The following is a 16,790-nucleotide window of genomic DNA, read 5'->3' as shown; positions in this document are numbered from 1 at the left end:
AAACTACAGCGTCTTGGCTCCCGGGCCTTCAGTTCAGAAGCTTTCAATATGTTTTTCAGTGTGGCCAGAACAATGATTGAAGGGCCATGTAGATCATGGAAGCAGTAAAGAAGGAGATTAATGTAAGGAAGCAAGAAGAGATAAAAACTATCTAAAGAAAATATGGTCCGGGTCTCATCTGTGGTTGTTCCTGAATACTGTAAACGTTCTTCAGGATACGTAGTGCCAAACTGCAACCTTCCAGTTTGAACAACAAAAGCTTTGTTGACAATGAAGAGAATTTGAACTCAATTTCTTGAGCAATGAAAAGATTTGACATACTGCATGTAAGGATGGCAACAAAAAGCCTTTGTTGCTCTTTGACAGATTCGGGAGAAACCTAAATAAATCTCTGATCTCAAAGACATCCTGTCAAACAAGTTGGGTGACAAGCACAGTGTTAAGCCTTGCCAGCATTTAGAGAACTAAATGTGCATCAGTGAGTCACGTATAAGCTGTGCTCAGCCTCCGTATAGTTTGGAAGTTTTGCCTTTATTCTTTTAGACTTGGCTAAGTTGGGCTCCTCATTACACCGCATATTTTTTAAACCCTGTATTTTCCAAGTTCTCCCACATATTTTAAGAAATCGTGACTGCCAGGTGCTATCATTTCTCTGCCAGAGAAAATATTAAAGCATCTCACATCCCTTTGTGACCTTGTCCTGTACCCACCTGGGAATGGGTGTGCACAACATCCACATTCTTTATTTTGAAATGGTTATACTGTTGCCATTTATTTCATACGACACTGAAAGGCTGACTTTTTTCAGCTTGTAGTATTTTTACACCAGGACAGAGCCAAACGAGCAAAATTCTCTGTCAGCCCACTCCCCATTCCCACTGACTTACAGACAATATTCTAGATAATTGTTTCCTTTTTGCCCATCTCTAGACTGAAACAATGAAATTCCAAGGAATAAAATATTTTTCCAGCATATTTTGCGTCTTTTGATAATTTGAAAAGAGTTTACAATATAATTCTCTGGGTTTGCATTTTGAGCTGCATGTGGCTGCTTTTAAGTGGTTACCCACAGTTTTAAATAGTTTAGCTTGAAGCTGTTATATAAAAATTTAACTTAGAAGAAATGAGAATGTGCTGCATTTCTACGTTTTATCTAACAGCAAAAGTAATATTTCTACTTTTGACTAATGAGCAAAATAAATCAATCTGGCAGCTCTTACCCTCAAAGCTTCCCCAGTGTTTTGATGTATCGTCGCTTAAATTATAATAATAATTAACTTAATCATATCGACATATTAATAAAGATGTTGTACATGATCTTTTACCTGCTTCCTCTACAGGTTATCTATTAAATGTAACCCTGGCTGATGCCATTTCTTATATTCCATTTGATTACGCATCCATTATTCAATACTTTATAAAACAACTTATGATTGTGCCCGTTTCCTTCAGAAGACAAAATTTCTTCCTCATTGGCTGCCTTGTGATTTTGCTTGTATAGTCACTGGAGTCACGGCACTCCTTTCATCCTCGGAGACCCTGAGACAGTGCGATAGCCCTCCTCACAAGACGTGCACTTTCATCCGGCCTCTCTCCCCCTCGTTCGTGCCCGTCCTTCCTTTCCACCGAGACCCCAGCTTGCCAGAGGTCCTTGGCAGCGTTTGTCTGCCCTGCTGGTGAACCTTTTTAGCTGGCGCAATTCAAACCTCAGTCCATCTGAGGCCCTGCCACTTAGTGTTAGGAGATGAGTTGGACAGAAAACTGTAGGCAGGGGAGAAGGGATAAGGTCTGATGCTTGGACAAGATGCGTGGTGAGCAAAAGATGGCACGGAGGAGGTTAGCAAGAGACAGATGGGGGCGAGAGGGCTGTCTGGAGGGAAATTTGGAAGAGGGAACAGGGATGTCAACACTGAGGCAAGCTCGAGCACGAGACACAGAGGTAACCTGAGAAATTAGGATTTGATTAACTACAAGCAAAGGAGTCAAGGAGAGTGATGCTGTGACAAGATTATCTAAGGGTTGAGGAAAGAAGAAAGGCCACAATCTGCCACTCTTCTTTTCCAACTTTGCACTTACCAACTTTTCGAGGAGAACGTAGTTGAATAAAACAGGGAAAAGAAAGAAAAAAAGATGGCGTTACTGAAAAAAGAAATCCATTGCCTAGACAACATTGTAGAGAACAGAAAACAGAGATGTGTCAAAAACGGGTACGCTGGCTGAAAAAGAAATAGAAACCGTTGAGAATGACCTGAAAGCAGGACAATCTTTTTTTTCTCCTTTAGAAAAGGAATTGAGGACAGGCACAGAATTGGAGAAAGTAGCAAAAATAGATGAAAAAGATCAGAAGTGAATGATGGAGTAGTGCAGGTTAAAGCAAACAGAAAGGTGTGGGGGAGGTGGGAGTTTTTATTTTATTTATTTATTTATTTTTTGTGTGTGTTTGTTTTTGCCAGAATAATTTAGAAACTTTTTTTTTTTTAAAAGGACCCTGTTTTCCTTTTTCATAGTGCTGGATTAATTTAATTTGAGGTCTCTCAATGCACAATAATGGCTTGGTAATGCTTAGACAATTTGTATGGAAATTCACCTCGAAGAATCCTGGCTATTATCACAGAGAGAAATAGTAGGTGAGATAAGAAAACCAATTTGAAGCTATGGTTACCATGTGGTTCTTTGTTAGGTAAAAGTTCGGTTTTTCTCACCTAAATGCTAATTCCTTCACCCCTGGAGGACATTATGTCCTACAAGTATTTTTTCTAAAGAACAAAAAGGGCATGCAGTTTTTTCCCTGAAAGTACAAAAAAGATTCACGAATCACTCTTATGCACAGTTTTACTCAAGGACAGGTGCAAGTCTGACATCTGACCTCAACCTGCTTGAACATGCATGTCACTGGCAAGAGAGGGAGAGAGAAAAAAAACCCAGAAATAAACCTGAACATCCAATCCCCAATTAATTAACTGACTGAATTCATTTCACAGCTTAGTAATATTATTTCTAGCAAAACTTCTGGTGAGTTTCAGAGCACTTGTTAACTTCCATCTATTATATGCAGATAAATTACAAGTATTTTTTGTATATTCGTCTCCCATTGTGTAGTTAATAGACCTTTTAGCATGCACTATTAATAATACTAATAGTGCATGCTAAAAAGTAATATGAATATTGTAAATAATATTAATTTTAAACGTGTACCAAATTCTCCAAGACTTTTCTGGAAGCTTTTATTAAATTTACAGGTAGTGTACAGATCAAAGGGGTAATTATCAAAACACCATCAAATAAGTTTGTTCTCTTAGTACAAGTACCTGCTGCAGTACCCCCCTCTTTGTTTCAGAGAACAATGGTGCCACGAACATCATGTCTAATGTGCCTTCAGTTGGATCAACAAAGCAGAATGACAATCAGGAGCTGTTTTTCTCTGACATTTGACAAATTGCTTAGCTAAGTGATGGGGGTGGTAACATTTCTTAGCTACCAATACATTCAGGTCAGTAGGTTGGTTTCCAAACAATGCGATGGGTGTCACTTCAGTGAACACTGCTGTTGTTCTAACAAGGACAATTACCCTAATACTCATTTGGAATTAAAAACCTCATTACAGAGACTTAATTAATGATCTGGAAAGTAAATGATATTAACAAATAGCGAGCAATAATGCTGCATTCGCCACATCTAATCAACATGTCTCATTCTCCTTTGCAATCAAGTATAACACTTCATATTCCTAGCAGGGAATTTGGATTTTAATAACACTGCAGTGAGTCTCCTTTGGGTCATTGGGTCATTGGATGTCTATGGGGTAAAAATTCCAAGGCGTATCTCTGTCCATTTATGGTAAATAGTGCTATTACGGCATGGTGCTTGTTAGTAAAAAAGTCACAGATAAGCTATTGTACTGCCACAACGTTAGTGCCCGCGTGACAAGGTTGCATATTTTTTGGAATGAGCTGAGGAGACCTGGGAAATTAATATGGAATAGATAGTGAGGAGTAAGGACATAAGTTAGGGCAATTTGTGTTCTTCCCTCAACTGTGTGACATTGAGAGGACCGTGTGTTTGGGAGATAAGGAAATGAGAGAAGTGACATTAGTCTGAGTCAGAGAGGATATTTGAGAAGGCACTGAAGAGAGGAGAAAATGAAAAGGTAATAGGAGGACAGATTATGAGTTTGTGTAAAGAAAGTGCAGCGAACATTAGAAGGAAGGACAGCCAAGGCTGGAATGCTGAATATTCTATAAATTATTGCTACCTAAACATAAAAAGAAGGAACACTGTTGAACTACTGGTGATTTTTGTCAAGAATGTGGAATATGCTGATATCTGGCTTTCATCTATCTTTCTCAGCGTCTTCACCTGTCTAAAATCAAAAAATTAGAAAACATTGGCTGAATCTGACGAGGAATCATATTGTATCATATTTCTAAGCCCACAGCCCTGCTGGAATTCAAAGCAGGAGGTCAAACTCACCTGGAAACAAGGTAAAAGTAATCAGTGCAAGTAGAATAATAGCTGCTAAGATTAAAAGAAATCTACTTTATACAATGCATGTGCATTTCAGGGTACAAACTAAATGTAATATCCAGATGTATTTTCGCTCAAGGGGAAAAGCCCTTCCATGATTGCTTTGCTGCTGCCATGATTAATAACACCTCTGAAGGAATATGATATATGCTTGTATGACAGGTTTTAAATGTAAACTGTCAAACACACTGAAAAGATTCCTATTTTTACTCTGTATGAACCATACTGACACTGTATGTCTGGTTTGCATAGCAGACCAAGGAGCGGCAGTAAGGACATGCTCGGTAACTCTCAATATATGCTAGTGAATATTTCATTTTTCCTTTTGGGTTATTGATGTAGATCAATAGTCTGAAAAATAGATCTTATGGACCCAGACCCTTTCAGAATGAGCTTTCTTTCTCTCGTGTTCACTTCTTTATTATACGTTTGAGTTTATGGACTTATTGTATCATAGAGCTAGACACACTGTATCCACTGGAGGTTAAAAAAAGAAAAGAAAGAAAAGAAAAACAAAGTGTGTCTTACTTGGGTCCGACAGGATGGAGTCAGTCTTGGGCAGAAACTGGTCACAGCGGATTCCTTGGTATCCTTCTCGACACCTGATGGAAATAGGAACATAATTATTAGTCAAGTAATCAAAAACTTTAGCTGGGAAACTACGCAAATGACCTTTATACATTCAATTAATTTAAGAGGGCCTATTATGCTTTTGCTTATTTTTATATATAGTCGACACATGTAAAAGTAATCCCAGTAGCTTTTCCTGTAGATATCACTGATATGGTTAATTTAGCTCTGTAAGCACAGAAGCATAGTGACAACCTATAAGAGGAGAGAGTTGTCTTTAAAGTTTGGTGGAAAGGAGCTGAAATGGTTCGTTTCAGACATACATGAACACAGTGGAAACACCACTGTTCAGTATAACACACACACACACACACACACACACACACACACACACACACACACACACACACACACACACACACACAATAAAGACTGATTTTAAACCGTGAATCATGGATAGCTACTCTCACTGAGTCACAAAACAAAAGAGTTAGAAATGAACATAACATCTCCCCTCATGTCGCAGGTTCGGTCACTATTTTTCTTGGTGATGTGAGCTTTTCTTGTTGCTCTAGTTTCTTCATCAGCCACATTGTGCAAGTCATCTCATTCAAAACTTTATCATCACTATGTCTTGATGCATGCTCAATCATCCAGGTGAGGAAATCCCAAAAACTTAATTACGTTCATCTCAATGTAACGTTTTCAATGAGAGAAACGTTTCAGTGGGAAACCAAACAACCTCTGGGTAAGTGGTTGGCACAACACAGAGGAGCTAACTCATCAGGCCAGGACTCTGCAGTCTATTCACACCTACAGGCTAGTGGACACTCTTTCAATGATGAGGATGTACACATCCTGGACAGGGAGGAACGCTGGTTTGAGCGCGGAGTCAAGGAGGCCATTTACGTGAAAAGGGAAAGACCATCTCTGAATCGAGGAGGGGCCTAAGGGTAACCATCATACAATTCTGTGACTGCAGCCATTCCCCAACTCTCTGTGAATGGTACTCATGGTCTTTGATTGGTGGTTGTTGACCAATGGTCATGACAATTAGCATATCAAGATGATCAAGAAACTGACCTCATAGCTCATTGTTAGTCAGTGGTGCTAGTTTCAGTCATTGTGCAAAGGTACTGTTTAAAAGGTTGGGGAAACCTGCCAACAGAAAACGCTACGTCCAGATGAACAGAAGTATCTACTATGTTCCTTCATCTGGGACCAAAAATAATTCTGCATGCTCATTTTTGTTTTTTGCATCTTTTCTACAGTTCTCTTCGTACTTAAAATTATGTAAACATAAGAGCTACGCCTGTACAGCGTCCTCATCAAAGGAAGCAAACTGACAAGAAGAAATTATTGGTGGGGTGATCTTTAGGGGCAGAACTCTCTACTAGCAAAAATGTGTCTTAGGCAAAATCACACTGGGTGCTGCAGAAGAAAAGGTGGATCCAGCGTGCATTGACCTTTCTCACAGCTAATGAGTTTCAGTTTCCTTGTTTGGTCAGAGGAACATCATTAGATGCACAATGCAATGAATAAAACGCAAAATTTCTCCTACAAAGGCAAAGTGCAAGAGCATTGTTGAAATGCATATGAACTTTCCAATGACATTGAATCTGCTGTGATATTTTTCTCCTTGCATGTGCTAAATTAACTGAAGACACATTCCATGGTTTCTGGATAGCCCTCGGACTTTTAAAGAAATTTAAACTGTTGAATATGATTGGCACATTAGTGAGAGTACCAGTCTGGCAATGATCATTAAGCAGCTAATGAATTCTGAAATGTGCTTGGGCTGCCCTTCAGAAAGTATCCCAAGAAAAGACAGGATGTATTTTTAATTAATTTTAGCTCAATAACCATCTCCTTATCAACACATGGAAGTGTAGCGTTGTCTTACAGAACAGAGAGAAAGCACAGAGACTTCAATGAGGGCGTGAGGCCTAACTGGGTGTCGCACTTGGCTAGAATATCAATTTTGCCTCTGGCCAAATGTACTCTGCTTGCTTCTTGCAGAAAATACACATCTCATCCATGCAAAACATTAACTAAGAAACAGACATAGTGATGCTGCTTTAAATTTGACCACACTATTACTTAAAAACTGATAAATTTTCTAATAATTCTGTTTCATTATGCCTTAATTTTCATCTCTACTCCACCTGTATCCCTATGTCTCACCAGATTACCCTTGCAGCTTTGTTTCACAGAATCAATCTGTATCCGGTCTGACAAGCTGACAGCAGAGCAAAAATACTGATCCCTGCAAGTGAAATGCGAGAGAACATCTTTGTCCAACCAGACAAAACACTGGAGCTCTGCATAGACATCAAGCTTACAAGAACTGGAATGTGGCATATTAAAGATATTTGCTTGGTGCAGAATGACGATAGTAACCCTGTTTTGTGATTTTCAGTTCTTTAATCAATTAGAGTGGGGGGATTCGCCTGTGCATGCTGCTGGTACATATGTCTTTACTTTTGGAAAGAAGTAAAGACATAGCAGTGTTGTGGCAATGAATGCAAACTTTGAATGAAACTCGTATGTATATACAAAAAAAATGCTTAAATCTTGAACTGGTTTCAAAATGGAGTTAAAGTACTTTGGGTGGAGCTGTGACTCACTGATACACAGCTCGCTCATGCAGGTTTCGAGTGTATTGTCAAGTGACACTCTGAAAACTAAAAAAATGCTTGATTTTTGGAGGAGCTTCTCACAGCTGTAAGGCATTAGAAGAAATTGGTGGTGGTGAGATCCTGACACTTTTTATCAATCACTTGACATACTGTCAATCTGCCTTTTTCAGGTTCACAGTCAGAAAAAGCACAGGTGTAATGTGAAGTTTCTAAGCACACTGCAGGCTTCACAGCAGACACTGTGTGAAGTCTATACTTATAAACATTCAGCAGCTTTATCAGAACTACTGGTACTGCCGCAAGGGGAATGTGGACCGGCATGTGATGATTATGGGCAGGTCCTAACAATCCGAGTGATTTAATTCAACCATGGATTAAAAAAATGATAGAATTCTGTGAAGACTGCCAAACATGGCATGCTTATTTACTCCATAATTGATTGACACTTTTTTTTATACGAATTGCTCAAAGTAATGCAAAATATGCCAAAGTAAGTGGTGTGGTCTAGTAACAGATGCTCAACTGCCATCTAGTCCAGCAGGGGGGTTGGAAGGCTTGGGGGAGGGAGCCAGTGTGAGAAATCTCCAGATAACTGTGCTTGCCATTGCTGTCACTGTTAGCACGGTGGCAGCAGTGCTGTTCCTGTCTCGCTTTTAAAAAAGTGCTGCTGTGTATGCTGAGTAGCCCTCACCAATACGTGAAACTCGTTTGTGCATTTTCACAAATACAGTTAGTTTAAACCAGTTCAGCATATCGTGACGACGTTATGAGGAACTGAGCTGAGCAAAATTTACATGAAATCAATATAGGAATGTTGTAATGCTACAGTCAAGTCTAAGGAAAACGCTGGCTGGAGACCACGGTATGATCAAAATGACTGCAATCATGTGCAATTTAATTGGAATTTCATTGGCTCCAAAATGGCTGCTTCCAACACAGGGACCAGATCTGCAAGCACACGCACTCTGTTGCTATCTTCAAAGCAACTTTGATGCATCAAGAAAGCAATAAAACAGCAATGAGACAGTCAGTCTGTCTGCAGTTGGATCTGTTTGTGATAAATCAGCAGAAATTGCAAACCCGTGGCTGTGAGTTGCTGTATATATACATGGAAACTCTCATTCATACATTCAGAGTCTAACCAAAACCTCATAGGTTTGAAACAAAAATTCATCCATGCACCTGTTGCAGGACAGTGATTTATCTCCAAAATGACATACAGGTGCTTGGCAACTTCTCTTTTATATATGAATATAACCTGTTGGTAACTGGTTAAGTCTTGTATCACATAAGGAGACATCACGAGGCCTCAAAGATCCCATTGTTTGTCAAGGCAACAGTTTTGCCACCTCTCCTCCAAGTTTGTTGTTCTCGGCTTTTAGCATCTCAGTGTGTGATGCCAAATATGTTCTGTGTGGGAGCAGGAGAACAAAACAAACACAAACAAATGCAGTTGCTTTGTTTTAAAGATGAGATCTAAATCAGGCTTCAAAAGTTTGACGAAATTCATTTTAAATGATAAACGTTTCCACAACTTTATATAACGTTGCCGGGGCAGATGTAGGTGAGCTGGATTTCACTGACTGTTCTTTATACTACTGCTTTGTCAAAGTGGCTGGCAGATATGCCAAGGTGTTCCTTGGCAAATCCCTGATGCACTGGGTAATGGTAAGAAGGGTCTCATTCACAACTTGTCACATATGGATGATTATTCAGGACCGCTTTAAGAATCAGAATCAGAATCAGAATACTTTATTAATCCCGAAGGAAATTAGGGTTACAGCAGGCAGCACGCTAATGGCGCATGCGCACTTATGTGTCACTGGTTAAGTGTCAAATAGTTAAAGACATGACCTTTTCCTAAACCTAATCAAGTAGTCGGGTGCCTAAAGCTCAACATACAGCCAACAGCTTATTAACTGTGAAACAGCAACTTGCAACAAAATGCCGTTATTTGATGCCCAAAGAGAAAACCAAGTTAGCATATGAAACTCCTGCTAGACGAAGCCTAACTCAAATCAAACATTTCAGTAAAAGTATATCATGTCAACAGGTCACTTACACCACAGATGGACATTTTCTCTTTACCAAACATCCCTCCATGGTGCTAAGCCGACTAAACTTCGACGAGAGGCAACCTTTGTCAACCCAACTGATGTGAAGAAAGATAATTAAAAGAAAGGAGGCTTAACATGGTGACAGTGCCCGTGTTTCATGCTCATTAGGTGGAACAGGGGAAGCAAGAGTGAATGCTAGCCACTGTTAAAACATACTTAAAAAGGCAAGAGAGAAGACAATACGCACAATTATGCACAGTTGAACAGACAAAGCATCCCGGTTAAATGGCCAGGAGCACCATAAACAGCTGCAATATCCTTCTGTATCATGTTTAGGACTGTGCAGTTTATGAAGTTCCCTCAAACTCTGTTTTTTGTTTGCCTATGCCGTTTGCTGCTGAGATCAAAACACTTCAAAGTGTTGCCTTATGAAGCTCAGAGGAGTGAATATGAGAATGGATGAGAGACTGTGGGAGGGTATTGAAGAGTTCCATGCCTTCTAATTAACACCACAGTCATTAATTAAAAGAAAACAGGAAGCAAGTACATGCATGCATGTGTGTAAGCACATGTGTTTCTCTCTGAAGTGTACAAAGCAACACAAAGCCTGGGATAAATATAAATATGCCGCCCAGAGGATGATGAATTTCTGTAAAGGGAAGTGTGAAAACACATGAACTGGTGACTAAAGACACACATACATATGCATGGATCCAGTGTGAGAAAAGCAGTTTAGAAGTTAAGTATTTGTGGAAAACTTTAACAGAAGAATAGAAGTGTTATTACAGCATACCTGGTATTATTTTCTCTGGGTGTGATGGTCCTGATGAGAACACCAGAAACTACCAGGAAGCTGTGAGTACTTTGGCAGGTATTATGTTTGACTATCTGGATGTCTGTGGAAATATTTTGTCAGTGCTATAACAAAGTAACCATGCATGATAATGTCATAACACTTTAGTGGTGTGCACCAGAAATCACAGATAGGGTTGTGTTTCAACATGGCTTTAGTCTGACCCTATAATACTGATTGAAAGGAAAGGAATTAGGGGCAAGCAGCTGAGCTCGTCAATGATCATGTCCAAAAACTCTTTTGGCGTGATCCAGTCCACAGTGACTAAAAGAAATGCATGAAAAACCCTCTTCTATTGTATTTAGATACCAAAGATGTACCATGATTCTATTTTTTAAAAGACAAATGATCCAAACAAATGTCTAACTTTCCTTGGCAAGTCATTTAGACCATTTAGTCTAAATTAGGATTAGTTTGAATAATTAACTTTTAGGAATTGTTACTATGGAAATCAAAGAAGGTACAAAATTTGATTAATCAAATCCTAAATCAATTCCAATGTGTCTGCTGGGCTTTAACCCTTCAAGACCTACCAAGTCGGCCAGAGCTTATATTATATTTTTACATGTTGTAGTGCCATTTTTGGGAGCATTTCAAGTTGATATACATCAATACAACCATTATAGCCCACATTTTAATAATATGTATGCATTAAGTGCATAGTAATTACATAAATTGCAAAAAAGTGCAATAAACTACAAAAAAATTGAAAATCGTTTTTGTTTTTTTAACATATATTTCTAGTTAGAGAAATTTAAGAGGCTTATCCCTCAAAACTGTAAATACAAAAAAGTTGCACAAAATAGTTTCCCACCACAGGAAATTTATTTTAAGTGTCTTCATAGTTTTATTTTTGAAATACACCAATTTTTATATACTGCAGGAAAATAAATATTACAGTGCAAATTTGCAAAAAAGCAGCATGTGCATCAAAATAAACTATTTTCAGCAGTGCAATTTGAGTTCTAAGCATCCCAGGAACGATACAGAAAGTCATAAAGTCAAACATAACTTTTAAAAACACCAGTATAGGCTTATAAGGCCCTGATGGTAAAAAACTACATTTCCGCGAAAATGACGTCACTTCCAACCGGCTTTAAAGGGTTAATAGCAACTCTCAGCTTGATTTGTTTAATCGGGTAACCAAATACAAATCGCAGTCTTCACTTTAAAGTGGGCCTGAGATTATTACTTTTCTACTTTAATGACATTACATATCACTCGTTGTATGCGTTGCTATTCATTCCTCTCTTGCTTGATGGGACAGAAGATTGAAATGAAAATCTGGCTTTGTTTGGTATGAAGGGAAGTCTCTTCTCTCATTTTTCCAGACTAGTTGTTTGAAATGCATCTAGGGCAGTATGTCTCAAGCAGGCAGAGTGTGAAACTGTGTGTATTATATTTCTTGTTGTGTATGTGTATCTATGGACATGTTCTACCAAAGGCTGTCTTGGAAGTTTTTGCCAGCATACCTATCCATACAGTTTTTTTTTGTATGTATTAGGTATATGGAGGACAGTGTCATAGGAACTCTAGCATGACAAATGTTCTTTTGAGAACATCTAAACCCATTATTATCTCCATATAATCCTACTATTCACCACTACTTATGGAACTGGGTCACAGAGGCAGTGATGTAAGCACAGTGTCCTGATCCTTAGTCAATCCTTAGTCAAGCATTTGAATCCCAGAAGATATCCATTCAGTGAAAAACAGGAGACTACTCTGAGGTCTCCTGTTCTTCGTTGCTTTGAATACCTTCCAGTCAAGGTGCCTCAATGGTATCCTGGTTGGATAGCCATGCTATCTGAGTTGGCTCCTTTAAATGTAGAGTAACAGGCATTTTTGATAACTCCCTTGTAATGTCTCTTTGGAACATCCATTCATCCATCCATCTTCATCCGCTTTATCCGGGGCCGGGTCGCGGGGGCAGCAGCCTAAGCAGAGAAGCCCAGACCTCCCTCTCCCCAGCCACCTCCTCCAGCTTATCCGGGGGAACACCAAGGCGTTCCCAGGCCAGCCGAGAGATATAATCTCTCCAGCGTGTCCTGGGTCTGCCCCGGGGCCTCCTCCCGGTGGGACATGCCTGGAACACCAACCCCAGGAGGCGCCCAGGAGGCATCCTTGTCAGATGCCCGAACCACCTCAGCTGAGGCCAGCCACCCTTCGGAGCAAGCTCATTTCCACCGCTTGTATCCACGATCTCGTTCTTTCGGTCACTACCCACAGCTCGTGGCCATTCGCTTTTACACTCAGCTCCCTCTTCACCACGACGGACCGGTGCAGCGTCCGCATCACTGCAGCCGCCGCACCAATCCGTCTGTCAATCTCTGGCTCCCTTCTCCCATCACTCGTGAACAAGACCCCGAGATACTTGAACTCCTCCACTTGGGGCAGGAATTCATCCCCGACCCGGAGTGGGCACTCCACCCTTTTCCGGCTGAGAACCATGGCCTCAGATTTGGAGGTGCTAATCCTCATTCCCGCTGCTTCACACTCGGCTGCGAACCGTTCCAGTGCGAGCTGGAGGCCTTCACCCGACGAAGCCAACAGAACCACATCATCCGCGAAAAGCAGAGATGAGATTCTGAGGCCACCGAAGTGAAAGGCAATGCGAACCAAGCTCTTGCTCTTGTATAGGGATCGAATGGCCCGTAGCAATGGGCCAGACACCCCATACTCCTGCAGCACCTCCCACAGGACACCCCAAGGGACACGGTCAAATGCCTTCTCCAAGTCCACAAAACACATGTAGACTGGTTGGGCAAACTCCCATGCACCCTCAAGTATCCTTGAGAGGATAAAGAGCTGGTCCAGTGTTCCGCGACTAGGACTCTCCTTTCCAGCACCCTGGCATAGACTTTCCCAGGGAGGCTAAGGAGTGTGATCCCCCTGTAGTTGGAACACACCCTCCAGTCCCCCTTCTTAAAGATGGGGACCACCACCCCGGTCTGCCAGTCCAGGGGTACTGCCCCTGATCTCCACGCAACATTGTAGAGGCGTGTCAACCAGGACAGCCCTACAACGTCCAGCTGGTAAAAAAGACTCTTAAATATTTAAACTCTTTCACATCTGTTTGACTTGGTCTACATAGTTTGGCTTTTTGACATTTAGTCTTAGTCAAAGGCAAGTTGGATTATATTCAAGATCGTCCTATTGCAGACAATATTGCTGCAGAAAAAAAAGCTTTTGGTTAATGTCCAAAAACGCAAAATAAAGAACAGAAAAAAAGAAAAAAATGACAAAAAAGGAGGTAACATGTAGAGAAGGAATGGATAAGGGTGGGCGACTAGGTTTTTCCATTGTACTGCAGTTGCACGACTCCTACATATTCTTGGTTGCTTTGTGTTTAACAATGCTTAGAATAGATGACAACTGCCTACTGAGTCTGCTAGTACATAAGAGTGCACCTACTGGTCATATCTATGCGACTGATTACAATTAGTATCAGCCAACTAATGAGACAGCATCCAAATCAACTGTTGTGGCTGATGAGGGACACACAATTATCTTGTATTTCAAAGTATATGAAGGCATTTTGGAAGGAAGAAATTGTTTAGAGATCAGATTGAGCTCCACTAAGGCCTCCACTTAGTACATACTAATGATTATTAAATATATGTAAACAAGGACTGTGACAACAGGCCAATTATTTGGTCACCATTAACCCAAAATTAAATTGCCTGTGCTGTCTAATAAACAGGAGGCACATAGTCCATTTACTGCTCAAGATACTCCTGTGTCTCCTCTGTGATTGTGTAATTGTGGTCTAATCCAATTCCAGTTTAATTTCTGAAAAATGCCTTTACAGAGATATAATTACTAAATGAGCTTTTGGAGCAGGCCTCAAATTTCTAAGGTGAAGAGGAGCATGTTCCTTTTGCAAGCATTTCAAAAGCCAGTTCAACTGGATGACTTCTGATAGCAGCTCATTTCAGTGAGAAAATCAATCATTGCATTTTCTTTTCTTTATGCATATGTCACGTATATGTAAGTTTGCAGCTTCTAGCTGTTCAGTGCTTCCAGTTGCCGAGCTTCTCTGACATGTATCACACTGAAAGTTGCATACAGGCCATGCTGCAAACTCTTGCTTCCGTCTCACCATCACTCCTCTGAAACCTCACTTACATCCCGACTCATTCACGAGAGACAAGAGGTTACTTAATAATCCAAAGCTCTTACTGATCACTGGCCCTCAAATTAAAAAAACAAAAAAAAGCCAATTTCTTTCATTTATCTCACCTTGGTCCTCCTCTATCTGCCTTTACGTACCGTATTCTCTAATAAAAGCACTCTGGCGAATTTAATGAAATCTTTATACACATTAATTACATATAATATATCCATGCAATGAATACAATGTGACATTGATCTTTATGTCAAACATTCCTACTGTCAAACACAGAAGCCATGAAGCCATTGTCAAAGAATTAAGTTAATTAAAAGTATATGAATTACTTCTATGTTGTTCAAAAGCTTATATGTTGACTAGAATACGAAATATATAAGTCACATTTGTAACTAGGACAGGCAGATTTTTTTATTGCCTTTGCTACAAGAAGCTACGTTTTTCTGAACTGGCTGTTACAAATAATTGAAACAAGTAAACATGTCAGCTGAAGCCACTGTGATTCCAAACTGACAGCAGGTGTCATACTCCATGATGGAAAAAACAAACCAAAATTGATTCACAGAAAACTAACCTTTTTATACTCAGGAGACAATTTCTGAGGTATTTTTGTCATCATAACCATGATCTTTCACTAACCAGACACGATCAGGAGGGAACGAGTGAAGAGAAAAGACCATAAACAGAGAGATAATGCATAGATTTGCCCAAATGATAGGAGGAACACCTCAGGTTGGTGAAGTCTTCCCTGTTCACTTCAGCTCTTCTGGAAATACCATTAACAGTGAGATAAGGCTTGAATCCAACCCTTATCTTTTTCTCATTTTGCCCCCTCTCTGTTTTACACTCTCTCTCTTTGAATTTCTCCCTTTTTAAATATTAACACTTTATCACTTAGACCACTTATCTCTGTGCATAATGATTCCCTCTTAGTCACATTGATTAGATGTTAGATTTTTTTTCATACAGTCAAGAATAAGATTCAGGGGATATCGCTTTTACTTATCTTGATGCCAAAGGGGTATCGAGGTACTTGGATTAAACAATTTAATGGCTATCACCGACTTTGACAGGCAACAAGTTTTTACCTCTAGCAACCTGTACTCTATGCACAGATATCTGTTAAATTGAATAGGTAAGGAAGTTTATGTATGCTATAGTTTTCCTTTTTTTTTTTTTTTTTTCAAAAGTTTGATCTGGAAGTACTTGGGTCTGCACACAGTTTCATCATGACCATAAGCATCTTGTGGATGAAATAAAATGCTGATTATAAGCTGTTATTTAGGTTATACCAAGGACAAGAGAAATGTTACAAACAGTATGGTCATCCAATTATGAGGGAACCAAGTATGCCCTATTGCCCTATTGGCAACCAGCTGTACCTATAAATGGAAATCAAAAGACTTCAATCAGACAACACTCAAATGCACCATGCCCTAGAAGCTCTGATCTGACCTGACCTTTTCAGGCCTATACCTCAGCACCAATCTCTGGGGATGAACAATGAAATCAACAAGGAGCTAGCCAATAGCTGGTTGCTAGGCAGCTACTTGGCTCACTAAAGTTGTTGAACTAGCTTCTTTCATGTGTTCATGGTGAAGCTGCCTTGCAGAGGATTTTAAATGGAGTGATGTGATGGAAAAAAAAGTCTAATGGGAATTTTAAAAAAATGTTCTCCTGTTTTGGTAAAACATGAAAAAAACAAAACAATTATTGATATGTATCTTTTTTTTTTTATACCAGAACGATATTTGTTTACAATGATTTTTCTTTTTGGCATATCATCTTTATTCAAGACAATCATTTTCCATCTTGAGTGTTCTTTATTTTTTGCCTGAGATTCTGGAGTGCCCTTTCGAAAATTAACACAAGGGAAACAATGGACTTAGCTAATAATGTACCACATGGGTGACAGTTTTATCACATCCCAATTTCAGAAAAATTAGCAAAACACCCAAATGCCAGAGGAGGATTTATGCAAGAGAGCGTGCAGTTTGTGTTGAAGAACAGCGCTCTCG

General features: G+C 39.8%; 1 protein-coding gene across 2 annotated transcripts in view; it reads right to left on the bottom strand.

Annotated features, from left to right (window-relative positions):
• Positions 1-16,790, bottom strand: part of nrg3a (neuregulin 3a) — a 343,893-nt gene that overhangs the window by 68,617 nt on the left and 258,486 nt on the right. For both annotated transcript variants that reach the window (XM_084949177.1, XM_084949176.1), the window contains exon 3: positions 5,053-5,126. In XM_084949177.1, the coding sequence (XP_084805303.1) occupies positions 5,053-5,126 (74 nt within the window). The remainder of the gene's footprint in view (positions 1-5,052; positions 5,127-16,790) is intronic.

This window comes from Perissodus microlepis, chromosome 13 (assembly GCF_051167445.1).
Source record: "Perissodus microlepis isolate ML-2025 ecotype Zambia chromosome 13, ASM5116744v1, whole genome shotgun sequence".
NCBI lineage: Eukaryota > Metazoa > Chordata > Actinopteri > Cichliformes > Cichlidae > Perissodus > Perissodus microlepis.
This window is presented reverse-complemented; position numbering and strand designations above follow the sequence as displayed.